At 47.7% G+C, this 14,070-nt stretch overlaps 1 protein-coding gene and 1 non-coding gene across 3 annotated transcripts in view; one reads left to right on the top strand and one right to left on the bottom strand.

The window, feature by feature from the left end:
• The first annotated feature begins 3,602 nt into the window (after positions 1-3,602).
• Positions 3,603-14,070, top strand: part of LOC149363621 (putative monocarboxylate transporter 5) — a 106,681-nt gene continuing 96,213 nt past the window's right edge. The window contains exon 1 of one of the 2 annotated variants that reach the window (XM_089573605.1): positions 3,603-4,063. In XM_089573605.1, coding sequence (XP_089429731.1) covers positions 3,901-4,063 — 163 coding nt within the window. In that variant the 5' untranslated portion in view covers positions 3,603-3,900. The remainder of the gene's footprint in view (positions 4,064-14,070) is intronic. The other variant, XM_089573607.1, reaches the window with a different exon arrangement.
• Positions 12,102-12,174, bottom strand: TRNAK-CUU (transfer RNA lysine (anticodon CUU)). Its single transcript has one exon. It is a non-coding gene; the product is annotated as a tRNA-Lys (tRNA).

Genomic DNA, 14,070 nt, shown 5'->3' on the forward strand with positions numbered 1-14,070 from the left:
TAACCTTGCGAAACTTCCCATAGGGTCCATGTATCAAAAAACTGCAGTCCGAGTTGGTCAATATTCCTTTGTCTATAGGTTGCAAACTTTGCAATTGTTAATAAAATGCACAACCGCTTGAGAACAAAATCAGTGAAACAGATACAGTAACAAGAATCTGTAGACATTAGTCTTACAGATAAATTAAGAGAGAAAAGAAGCAAACAAACTGCACAAAATTAGAGGACAAAAAGTAGTTTGTTGGATCTTTTCTTGTTGCCTAAACAAAAAGCTAATTGCAAGAAAAAAATTATGCTCGACTTTTGATACCTGGCTTGTTTAATAAAGTCAGATATTAAAAAGCTGATTTAATTTACTGTTGTGATTGGCTAGCAGAGAAATACAGGACGCTGCGGACCATGGCCCCTTGTTAACTGCTGTCAAGTTTTATCCTACTGTAGTCACTTTTTGATGTGGAGTATCTGAATTGGTGTCATCTAAGAACGCTGACTTGAACTGCCTAGTGAGAAAATGACGGTGTGCAGTTCACTATGTGGTAGCCAGTGTAGGGGTAATTATCATTGGTTACCCTCAGCTTCCTTGAGGCAAGCTTGACAAGATAAGTAGTGATGCGGTACTGTCGCATTGTTTTGACCAGTGGAGGTTCTGGGAAGGAACATCATTTTGCAGAGACAGTATAGAATTTGCCAAGCCAGTGTTACTGCCTATACACTAAAACTGAAGGAAGTAGATGAGCTCAATGACTGGGATCATTGTTGTGGTGCCTTGTTGATCACATGATTATAGCTTCATGTTGAGACATTCTTAACCCTGTTCCTTTGCGGGGAAGCCTATGCTCTGTGACCTATATGGTCTAGCGTTGTCTGGTAATTTGATCAGCAGGCCTGTAGCTACCATGATGTCACAGATACTCGTGACGTACACTCCGTGATACACACTGCAGAAAATAGTTCCAAAAACCGTCACTACAGAGTGACCAGTCAGCCTGTGAAGTGAAAAGATAACGGCTTTTAAAAATCAATAATAAATTGCCAGTTCCATTGTGAAGACCAGTACTTGGTGTGAATGGTCAAAAACTTCCGTTCTACTCATTAAGCACATTTAGCACCAGCCTTCAGCTTGCACAGTACGCATACTTGCATTTCGCCTTCATTGAAATGCGGCCGCTGCGGCTGGGTTTCGATCCTGGGACCCTGGGCTTAGCCAGCTCAGCAGTCGAACACCACTAGGTCACCTTGGAGAGAGGGTTCCAAGTGTGGGAGAGCCCGGGAGTAAATATTGCACTTAATCCTCATGATGAACGATTCGTCCGCACGAAAGTTATGCACGCTTGAAGCAGTGCTAAATTTTTTCGATGCCACCTGCCGTCGCATAGGTCGGGGCACAAGTGTCCACGTTCTGCTGAAGCCATAGCACGTGTTGCGCTTCTGCGTGACTGAGCTGCGCCGGGCCCACTACCTATGAGTGGGACGCCATGGATCAGGCTCTCGATCATTTGTTCACTTAGAAGCTTTAGCTGTCTTTTTTTGTAGCAACCCAAGCAGCTCTGGGCAGAAAATTTGAGGGAACAATACAGTTATTGCAGCGCCGACTTGGTGTTCAGGTTGGCCCATAGTTCTTTTTTAGAGATCTCAGTACTGTGCCCAAAACATCGGGCAGAAGGAGACGCCGAGATAGCTTTTTGTTATAAAGCACATGGCCACGGCTTTCGGCTAGCACGTGAGGGCAGCTCGAAGCTGCCATACCTTCGTACTCTTATACGTGCTACAGCATGGCCATAAAATTGTCCTCGAGTAGCTGAATTTTCACTTATGCCTTTGCCACGCTCACCTAAGGGGTGACTGTGGTTAAGTGACGGCAAGCGAAGTTGTTGACAAAAGCTTGCATGTAATCCTCCTGAGTGCCGCTCCTTGAACGACGCTGAATAAGGCAGTGTAGTTCCATAGCCATGGATACAGACCCTGTGTGTGCATACAGCTCAGCCGCTTAACTAGGTTGTTCTATTCACACATTCGGCTTGTCCATCCAGCCTCTATGGCTGACTGTCTACGGTTGTTGTGGCGATGTTGTGAACTTGCGTATAAACGTGTTCTTCTGCTGCTTTGTGAGACAGGGAAGGTTGACGTCCTCACCAGGGGCAGATGTATGGGCGAGGTGGTTGCCCCCCCCCCCCCCCTTTCCCCCACCTCCCTGTTCCAAGGGATAAATTTGTAAGGAAAGCGACACTGAAATGAAAAATGTCCAAGAAATGAGTGAGCCTTATAAAATCCGTCCCTAGCTTTCCTCATTGCATAATTCGGTGAGTGCAGTGAGCCTGCACTGCCAACGCCTCACGGGCACGGGTAGACGGTGTAGCTTTGATCTTCCAGTGCACGTTAGAGAACACCCAAGTGGTCGAAATTAATCTGGAAACACTAATTGAAAATTGGTGTTGTGGAAAGGAAATGGCGCAGTAACTGTCACATCTCGGTGGACACCTCAGCCGCACCGTAATGAAAGGGATAAGGTGGGAGTGAAAGAAGAAAGGAAGAAAGTTTGGTTTGGTTTATGGGGTTTAACGTCCCAAAGCGACTAAGGCTATGAGAGACGCCGTAGTGGAGGGCTCCGGAAATTTCGACCACCTGGGGTTCTTTAACGTGCACTGACATTAAAGAACCCCAGGTTTATGGTTTATAGGGGCTGAACGTCCCAAAGCGACTCGGGTTACGAGGGACACCGTAGTGGAGGGTTCAGAATAATTTCAACCACGTGGGACATCGAACAGTACACGGACCTCTACCATTTCGCCTTTATTGAATGCGATCCCGCCGTGGCCGGGATCGAACCCGCGTCTTTCGGGTCAGCAGCCGAGCACCATAACCACTGATCGACCGCGGCAGATGTATAGAAAGAGGTGCCGTAGTGGAGGGCTGGGGGAATAATTTCGACCACCTGGGGGTCTTCAACGTGCTCTGACATCGCACAGCACACGGGCGCCTGTTTTCGCCTTCATCGAAACGCCCCACCACCGCTCACCCCCCTCTAAGAAAAGAAAAGATAGCTACGGCGCCTCTTTCTCTCTTCCTTCTTTCACTCCCTCCCCTACGGGGCGTTTGAGGGATCCAGCGAGAGTGAGGTTGCGCCTTTCGTTTCCTCTAAGACCAGCGCTAAACAGACAAAGGACTAAGATTACTTCCAACTCGCCCGATACAGCGTGCTGTTAAATTATAATTTCGTAACCAACTTACCTGTGTCACTTCGTAGTCACAATCGGTCTTCCGCGCTCACCCTTGACGGCCGTCCTGGTGTGGGCCGTGCTGTACACTCTCGAAAATGTGCCGTTCGGCTTTGTGGCCCTATGGGGGGACCACGCGGGGCTTGGAGCCGAAGCTGGCTCCTTACGAAGTACGTAAACCTCTATATATGCATGCACCACGCCATGAGAAGGTGAGAAGTGCAGCCTTTCTACAGGCGTGGTATAGGCTGTGTATAGTACGTCGGCTGAGGCCGCCGTAACGGAGGGCTCTGGATAATTTTTGACCACTTGATGTCATTCTGACATCGCACAGCACACGGGCGTGCTTGCATTTCGCCTCCATCGAGACGAGCGGCCTCGGCGGTACGGCAGCTCCCTGATTAAACGTCGTCGGCCAGGAATAACAGAAAGCCCTTTCGCATGGCCAATCTGACCGATGCTGTACCGAGACGCAGTCGTGCGTAGCGTAACGACAACATGCGATAGAGCCGCACCGTCAGTCATCCGTATAGACCACCGCCGTTGCCGCTCTGTTATTGTTCAATATCTTGTACTGCCTGCCTTTTTTTCATGAGCGACGCCAGAGCTGGGCTCCTCAACAGCGCCACTCGCAATCATTTGTCAAGCACCTACACAATAGACACGCGTTCGTGGCAAGCTTGTGTATGTACTCTTATTGCGCCGCGGCTCAGACCAAGATAACGCACGACACATTGGGATCCGCTGTCCGCATGTGTCACCCTACGTATTCATTTATCGTCTCGGAGCCTGGACCACAAATCGACGTCCTGAGCCGTCGACCGTACGATCAAGCTTGCCTCAGACAAAGTGAGTTGATACTTGTTTGTCGGTAGAGTCGACGGTCCACGGCGAGCGTTTTTCAGCTGCTGAAAAGTGTCCGTTTAGTAGTTGCACTCTATTTAATTTTTTTCTGCCCAACTTGCACAATCCTGTTCGCTTATTATCGTCAAGTTCTGTTAAGCAGTCGATCACTCGTGTATGATTCACAACAAATACAAGTTTCACAACTTGCACAATCCTGTTCGCTTATTATCGTCAAGTTCTGTTAAGCAGTCGATCACTCGTGTATGTTTCACAACAAATACAGGTTTCACAACTTGCACAATCCTGTTCGCTTATTATCGTCAAGTTCTGTTAAGCAGTCGATCACTCGTGTATGTTTCACAACAAATACAGGTTTCACAACTTGCACAATCCTGTTCGCTTATTATCGTCAAGTTCTGTTAAGCAGTCGATCACTCGTGTATGATTCACAACAAATACAGGTTTCACAACGATACTGTTACGATGAAGGGCAAATAAATGTAAATACTTGTAAATGTAAATGCTTGTAAATAAATGTAAATAGTATTTCCCCGAAACAATATAATTTAATACTGGGAGGACTAGCTAGGCCTATAGCCAGGTCTCGGGCAGCATCCTAGAGATACTGCTTCGACTGTCGGTAGCCTGGCCGCGGCAGACATTGACAAGTTAGTCACGTCTGATGATGCAAACCTTCTGAAACCAGTTGCTGGTGTGGTACAGCTGTCAAACGATGATGATAAGCGGTGTGCTTGGTCTGGAGAGGATCACTGTTCCGGCATAGTGCAAGACCTGCATATAACGTCGCATACGGCCAAGTAACCGACTCGTTCGCGGTGAAATAAACTTTTTCGGATTGCATCAAAACATCTTTATTTCGTGTAAAATATCCCAGGCCTATGGGGTAAGGGGCAGAATCTGAGACAGTTCCGGGGGTTCTCGAAAGCAGCCCAAATATAGTCGCAAGGGGATTCTGTCAAAAGCAGCAAATGCTGCAGTAGTTCAGCACATGAAGCTTCGAAAGATCAACTATCGCCAGTTTTTTCCAACGAACGCCAGCGCATTTCTTTCTTTTGCGCAATAACTGCCGTGTAAGTAGCCTAAGGATGTGACACGTGTCTGTGTGAATACCGTACCTACTATCGAACAACAGAAAGGAGAAGGAAAGAAAGAAACCCAGATGGGCAAGTTATCGGAGTCTGCCGGCAGTCTTTCTCAAAAAACATGTTTGGTAACCCCACGTACTCCTTTGTATAAACACCGTTTTTCGGTTCGCTGCCCTCTTCTCTCTTATTTCCTTTTAAAGCAGCCTCCCGGCAGCGTGGAAAACGTTGCCACAAAATACTCCTCGTGTTATAGCGCCGTCGATAGTTTCGAAACACTTAAAAGCGTTATATAATGCAGCGCTGCGTTTTCCTCTCTTCTGCTCGTCTGTCATGGGTGTCACTCGGCATGGCTTTTTACGTCACCGGGAAGCCGACGAGCTCAGTGACAGAGTACCAGATGAAAGAAAAATAAGAACGAAATATTGTAAAATACGACCCCAGATAATCAATAACTGAAATCCTGCTGCCTTCGGAATTTCTCTCCCCCTCCGAGTACATGCTGAGATGGAACCCCGGGCAGTTCTAAGAACTTGCAGAGGTATAAACAGCGTTGACGTAGTACGTAGCGAGCGCGAACTCCCGCGCTAAGCTTGATCCAAGGACGGTGTTTCCCGTTTGGCCTATTCGCAAACTGAGCCTGCACAGCCGCGAGGTCTGAAACAGTGTTAATTAACAATGCAGGTATCTCAGCAGCTGACCTAGAAGGTAGTAACACATTCGAGAAAGAATGAAAATTAGTATCACGACGCTTATTTTGAGCTTGAAACAAAAAAATTCTAAGGAAATACTGTAGAAAAACTTGCCTCGTAGCTTCGCAAACGATGCGACAAGATTTTAAGCAAAAAATAAAAACATGCAAGGCAATATCTCTTCTCTTTTGACCATTGTGTCATAGATTGTTTCGGCCAGTTTTCTGGGTTCGTCATGGGAATTTATTTTATAAATACGTAAATTTGTTGCATGACGATTATGAACAGGAGGAGGTACTGAACTGTGAAACTGGAACTGAGAAGGAGAACTAAAAGCATTCGCAAACTATATTATGCAAAAGAATAAATTGCTAATAATGGTCCGAAACTGCATTTAGGAACAACATTCTAGTTCCCATGCAAATATCTGCAAAATCCATCTCCGGTCACAATATATGTATAAAAGAACGCAAAAAGCACAAAATACAAGGATGACACAGACATTAAACTAACGCGGTATGTATGCACTGATCCACTACAAAAGAAACCTTCAAATAAACCACGCGACCAGCAACGGCTATTAGTCGCGAGGGTGCTCGCGAGCATTCCGAGTGGAAGAAGAGGTGCAGAATTCCGATTCGTCCCGCCCTTCCAAGTTGCAGCTCGGTCAGAGCCTAGCCCGAGTTCCCAGTAAAGATGACGTCTGGTCGGAGGGACCCTTTCTCTGGAATGATGCACACGAAGCCCACTCCGCAGTTTCTAGAGAGTGTGACGTCAGCTTGCAGACAAAACAAGCGTAGTGTTTCCACTCCACCGTCCAACACATGGCGCTGGTAATCTGATCGCTTCGTTATATATTGAACGGCGCCGCTGTAACGGGAGATTCTCTTTTCATTGCCGATGGATGCGTGACAGGCTTGTTGTGTGCGAGCGAGAGGATAAGTTCAAGCGTAAGCCACCGCCGGGAGTGCCAATGACACCGGAGGACGATGACCTGACCACGATCCACGTCAACCACATGGTACCGCCTGACACGCCGTTCGATGATGAAGTGCCCCCGCAACTACTTGATGGAGCCCCTATCGCGCGATTCATGATCACGCACAGAGGACAGGTCTCGCCCAGCCTGCACATCTACAGCGACGGTGATGTCTTCCTCAGCTCGCTCGGAGTCGGGACAGCGCCAGTTGGACCAGTTTGGAGCGCAGGGCAGATCATCTGGAGCCTGCTGGTTTCGATTCAGTCTCTAGTATGCCCCGCGCCTGTCAGCGTTTCCTTATTGGCTGTTGCCATGACGAGCCCGAGTTTCCTAAACTATCAGCTTGCGATGCTCGAGAGGTCGCCATGTTGACGCGAAAGCATTACTAGTCCCATTACGAGAAAAGCCGGCGGCGTGTGTGTGTACTTGCAGACGGTACAGAAAATACCAGCGATTGCTAGAGAAATAGGATGACGTCATCAAGTGGCCGTATAACGCACACACCAGGCCGAACACCGCCGCTTAAGACGATCCTATAAATGTCGTTCGTCTATACACTCGCCATTGTTCGACCTCCATGTGGCGTAACTTTCCTGACATTCGTATCAAAACTGTTATGCAGCGGCTCGTAATACAGCGTTACAGCTGGTGTCATATGATTTCTCGTTGCATGTAGCTTACATGTACTAAGTTGGAGGCTACTTTGCGTCAGGGATTCAAGCCGACGACATATGCAGCTTCAAATCTACGCCATTGTGCACAGAAAAAAGAAGCGTCGTGGTTGTTTTCGGTCTTGCTTTTTCTGCATGTTCTTGTTCCTAACGCGCTTTTGTCGAGTTCATTGAGCTTATTCTTTTGATGATATTTTTTATACTGCCCAACTCATGAATTTAATATTTTCATGCACTAACTAAATATTTCTAAAAAAGGTACGCCAGTTTGTTCTCGGCGACAGCTAACAATATGCTTGTTCAAGTTTATCCCGACAAGCTGGTCTTGATATGACCTTCAGTAAGGTCCTCTTTCTGTCATTTTTTTAAACCTTTTGCTCGCGTTACGAATAAACACTTGTGTTAGCACATGCACAGCTTTGTGTACAGCCACAGGACAGCAAGCTTCGGCACTTTACTCCGCTCTGCACAATTTTTATCTTGTGAATTGATTGAGCCAACTATAGCAGCACACACTGACGACAAATATAAGTTGTACTGTATCGATAGATTACCGCTTTCCGATCACAAGGAGAATTCTTTTACCGAAAACAGAGCTTTTATAAGCTAGAGAAGAACAAAAAATGGCTGGTGTTCAACCTGGCTTGAACCTAGTTATACGAGCGAAAGCTTTGTTAAGCATGGTATCTACTGTCTCAAATAAAATTTCAAGGTCAAGGTCAGGTACCCAATGGTCATATGACCACATGGTCATACTACCATAGCATGGGCCATACCAACACGCAGTTAAATTCGGTTTGATCTTGTGAGGCATTGAAGGTCATTGTCGATGTGGTGTCCGCTGTCTCAAATCAAATGTCAAGGTCACGGTCAAAGGTATCTGTTGCGCTCCTCAACGCAACGTGCGTCATCAGAACCTGAGAAGAGCGCGAGTTGCCCTTCGAATGCGCCGGCGGCTGTCAAGGGTAGACGCAAGCAGCTGGGCCAGCCGCACATTCCGGCGAACGTCGCTGCGACTCGAGAGCGGTTGTTGCGGTGCGCGTCTTGCAGTTCGTCTGGGCCGGCAGCGCTTCCCGCGAACCTTGGAGCGTCGGCGGCGTCGGCACGCATGGCTCAAGTGGTTCAAGTGCATCTTACTGCGGCCGTTTACGCTCTTCGACGCAACGTGTACTGCCCGGACGTAAGGCGACGCCGTGTTCTCCGCGCGGAGGCAAGTGCAATCAACAACAGCTTCCGGTGGCGGTACTTCGCGCGTGAGATGAGCGGCGGGTAACAAGAACCCCGTTCCGTGGAATGCAAGAATCGCCTGTCTTCGGCAGTGGTGCGCGGGATGCAAGCCGTGGACTCCGAACACTGCGTAGTGCGTGACGACCGCGGGAAAGTGCGAAGAGAGTCGTGATTGGTGTAGTGCGTGGGAATGTGAGGTGAAAGTTTGATTCCGCCCAGATGCATGAACCTCGCGCCTGATTGGCGAGGTTGGATGTTATTTGTCTGGCAAGGCTATTTAATGACTGGTCTTGGTGTTTTAGGAGAGATCGAGATGCACTAAACAAGTGAAAACTGTTGGTCGAGCGTCCTAGCAGTCCTCCAAGGTGCCCGGCAGGCACACCTCAACAGACCGCCGGTCAGCGAGTTCGAGCACGGCGGTTGAGGGGAGGGCCTCTTCGAAGGCCTGAAGCTCAAAAGACCGTCGCCTCTTGAAACGAGCACGCCGGGTGATTGCTGAGAAGCGGCTTCGAAACTTGACTGTATCCAATGGTCATAGTCACATAATCACGTGGTCATACTACCATACCTTGGGCCGTACCGCGTGGGGTTGTAATTGTAAGGATAAATACGTTCTGCCCGTTTAACCGCGGCTGACACAGTTCAAAACCACTGGACACCGTGAAAGCGTACGCTACCGAGCGCACGCCGACCACGGCGGGCCTTGCTCTGAGGGAAAAAAGGAACGACACTCTGGCTGACACAAGCAGGCATTTATTGCCGCAACAACAATGCCAGTTAGCAACAAAATACGCTAAGGAATCGAGGTCGTCCGACTCACACAGCGCGGTTACGAGCGAACGTTCGCCCACGCCAGGGCAAGAGGGAAGCTCCGAGGCCGGACGGGACGAGCTGGCGGGAGAATGCTCTCACCGCGAGGTTTCGCTGGCGAGAGCGGAGTCCGCGCCGACACGTTCGTACGCGGCAAAACCCCGAGCCGAAGACGGCCGTCTCCCCCGCGCGCGCAGAAGTCACGCCATCCGTGAAGCTCCTGTCGCTTTGCGATGCCGGCTCCCCCCCCCCCCCCCCCCTTTTTTTTTAGTTAAGGTAACTAAGCTCGGGAGGGTGCATCGCGGGGAGCCAACCACAGGGGACGAATAGGGGCGCGTCCCCACAACTGCCACGAAGTTCGGTTTGACCTTGTGAGGCACTGAAAGTCATTGTCTCATCCCCATCGAAATCGAAAGTTAGAGCTCTCGAAGCAGAGCTTTTGCTCGAAAAAGAAATGCAGGTGTCGCCACCACCGACCAGTTTCGTAAGCAAACTGCGCAGCGGCAATAACCAGTAGACTACCAGACTAGGCGGCCCACCCACATGTTCTAAGAATATCCAACAAATAAATATGTTTTCAATCAATCAAACTGCGGCGCATCGAAACTTGTTTTCGGGCACGGATCTCAGGCTGGGCTACACCGCCATTCACTTCCAAGCGGTGATAACGCACGTCACGAGTTCGAGAGAAGTGGCGGGAAAAATATCAAGTGCCGTTTTCTCAGCAAACTTTTAACGTGGGGCTCGAACCCACGACCCTAAGATCAAGAGTCTCATGTTATACGCCGAATTTACCGTTTCCTCTGATGCCTTGTCTTTGTTTATTGACGACTTTGACATTGTACGCAAACATGAACACAGACGCAAATTATAAGACGTGTCAGTAACAGTTCCATTGAAAAACCTCTTAAAAAGTTTTATGCGCTACCGATTCATCAAGCACATCAATCCATGTTGCTGGTCAGCGAGTGCCCCATACAGTTCCTTGAAGCGTGCGACACGTTCAATGAAACGCTTGATTGCAGACCGCATTGCAACATCAGCAATGTTTAACCATTTCTTGTTTCCCAAAACTGTGGAGGCCCAGGGGCATTATAGCATCATAAGGAGTATCGCCCGTAATTTCTATCGGTAAGAATGTCATGAAGTGTGGATATACAGGCAACTCAATTTTTCCTGAGCGTCCGTTGAAGTATATCCAAGAAGAAGAAAAAAACGGGATTCCAGCAATCCTAATTACGTTTTCTATCGTTTCTCATGTGGAAAGCAGCTAGTCGACCTAGGAACAAAAAGACCTTTATCGTGCATCCGTGCTTTAACTGATAGTAGTCGAGTGTTTGACGGAATCCCGTCTGGCGAGGAGAGAACATAATAGCAGAAAAGAGGAACCATCACCAGAAAAGAAAAAAAGGAAAAACAGTGACGCTTCGGGACCCTTGTTCACAATGGCAGCGGATGGACGAAGGTAGTGACTTATGTATGGTGGAGGTGGCGTAATGAGCATGCGCAAATCTCAGGAAGATTACCCCGCGTTCGGTTCAAAACGTGGTGTCGTTTGGATGTGAAGTGAATTTAGAAGTAGGCGGGACGATAAATACTTCTCCGTCGCTATGACTGAGGAGTTGCCACAATCGATGGCAGGTGATGCAGCTTGATAATGTTCATCCAAGGCATTTCCTCTCGTTCGGCCGTTGGCGACATCATTTTGATGTTGTTTCAAGCACCAAATGAAATTGCCTTATTCACCGATGTATGCAGCTTTGCAGTCCTTGCAGGGAATTTTGTTCACCACACCCGGAAATCTGCTTCGTTCAACTGTATCTTTCACTCTGACAAGTTTTGCTTCAGTTTACTTGGTGGCACGTGGGCGATATGTACATGGTAGCCCTTGAAGGCCCTGGCTAAGGCCTCGCTGACTCCTGTAGCGAAGGGGATGCTTGCCCGATTGCTTTTCTCGGTGACCGTTGTTTCCACGTTTTGACGTAAACAGCGGCGTTCTGCGGTCATTATCATATTTTGCGGGTACCCGTTGTTGGCAATATCTTTCCCCAGGATTTTTAGTTCGGATCTGAATTTCTTCGGCCTTGAACAAAGGCGGAAAGCCTAATGGAACTGATACAACTGGTAGTGTATCATTGTGAAGGTCAAAGAAAAGCGCCTTAACTGCAGGGTTTACTGGAATTATTTCAACCCTCTTGAGAAAATCTCCTGGTAGTACACGCTTTGACAAACGGTAAATTGGTACTGGGAACAGTGTCTACTAGGTCTTTATACAATTTTTTACTAACTACATTGGAAAGATAGAGCACTGAAAACCGCACATGCAACATTCTGTACGCTAGCACGACCTGAGTCTCATGCTCTACCGACTGAGCTAGCCGGGCGACGAATTCCCCTGTTCCTCTGGGGCCACATAGAGGTAGGGCAGACAAAGAACAGCCTTTTTTTTTGTCGTCAGAGGCGCTTTGGCATGCAGCCGCAGATAACATTGTGGAACAAGGGCTGCGGATAAAATCAGAAAGAAGGAACATGGTATGAAGAGCAAAAAAAGAAAGGAACCGCCCAACGTGGGGCTCGAACCCACGACCCTGAGATTAAGAGTCTCATGCTCTACCGACTGAGCTAGCCGGGTTTTTTTTTTCTTTCATGGTATTTATTTACATGGTTTTGTATACAAAGCATATATATACATATGTGTGTGTGCATATACACACACAAAAACAACTATTTACAGAGCACCTAGGTAGGCGCTAGGTGGCAGAAACATAATAGTAACATATTATAACTAAAAGGCCGGTAAAGATATACAGCGCATCAGGAGAGGAAACCAATCCGGTACAAAGTCCGATTTTTTGTAAATGTCCGTTACCTGCAGCAACATTCGGCTAAAGTGAATTCTGGGCGAAACAACAGGTTCAACGTTGCGATCTTGCATGCGTGTTTTCCAAAGACTATGAAGTCCAATCAGAAGAATCATATCATAAGGATTCGAGTCAGGTTGGGAAACAACAAGGTAGCGCACACTGTAGGAATTTAGGAGAAAATCTTTCTGTAGCGTCCTTTGCAACACATCCCAAAACAAAATCGCGTCTTTGCAGTCTATAAAACAATGTTCAATTGTTTCAGGCACATTGCACAAGCGACAGTTTACAGAAGACACAAAAATGTTTTTCCTATCGAGCCACGTCTTGACAGGTAGAGTTTCAGTGTGTAATTTATAGAAAAATGTTTTGGTGCAAGGAGAAATTGGCATTTTACGCACTCGCTTTAAAACATCATGACCCATGAGCCCAACGTAGACGGAACGATACAGTGGGGGCGGGAAGAGCATGGATATCAAATCCCTGTACAGATTTTTGCGCGAAACAGAATATAAGTACTCATTTGAAAACCGAACTGTCAAAAAACGCACGGAGGCATAAACTTCCTGCATAAAGCCTAGTAAACGGGGTCGTTCAGTAAAATTGGAAGAAACTACTAAGTTCGGAAGTAAAGTCATGAAGTTAACCTGCAAGAATGCTCTAATAATCGGAAGGGAACAAGCACGAAAAAAGAAGAAACGGGCAACCAACTGTCTCACATACAGGTGCTCTAGGCCCAGGCCTCCTGCGCAAACAGGCCTGAAAAGGTTATCACGCCGCATGGGCTCAAATTTGGAGGACCAAATAAACGTCGCAAATATACGATGGAAACGTTGTATGTAATGTCTGGCGCAGTGAAGGACCTGGAGTACGTAATAAATTCTTGTTGCCAGAAAAGTGTTGCAAGCCTGGGCTCGACCAAAAATTGAGAGGCGATGCGGTACAAATGTCTGAGCATAACGCTCAACAGCCGGAACTCGCTCTCTCCAGTAATGGGCACTGGATTTGTAGGCATGAAGTGGAACGCCAAGATATTTAGGAGGCACACAAGACCATTCTATGCCAGCGTACAGAGGTGGAGTTGTGCCCCATGAACCAAACCATAGGCCAGAACTTTTGGAGCGATTCATTTGAGCACCAGAAACGATGCCGAATTGATCTATTGTGGACAACACATTATCAATGCTGGGCTTGTCAACGCAGAAAAATGCAAGGTCGTCAGCATATGCCAGCAATTTGACTTCATTACCCAAAATAGGGAACCCATGGATATTACTGTTACGCAAAACACTCAAACAAAGCGGTTCCAGGTAAAGAGCAAAAAGCAGAGGAGACATCGGACAGCCTTGCTTCACAGAAGAGCGGATTGGCACAGGGTTCGAGAGCTGGCCATTAATGATCAATCGTGTTGAACAGTTGCTGTAGCAAAGCTGCACCCCTTTAAGTACAGTAGAACCCACGTTTGCTCGCTCTAGAAGTGAAAACAGAAATGAATGGCGAACGCGGTCAAATGTTTTCGCAAGGTCAATCTGAAGGAGGGCAAGCTGCTCATGACAGCTGGAGGAATATTCAAGTATTGTCCGCGCAATGTGCACATTACTTTGAATGGAGCGGCCTCTCAAACCGCAAGTCTGGTGAGATCCAATGAGTACCGACATTGCAAATTG

This window comes from Amblyomma mixtum, chromosome 2 (genome assembly GCF_055824585.1).
Source record: "Amblyomma mixtum isolate Tamu chromosome 2, ASM5582458v1, whole genome shotgun sequence".
NCBI lineage: Eukaryota > Metazoa > Arthropoda > Arachnida > Ixodida > Ixodidae > Amblyomma > Amblyomma mixtum.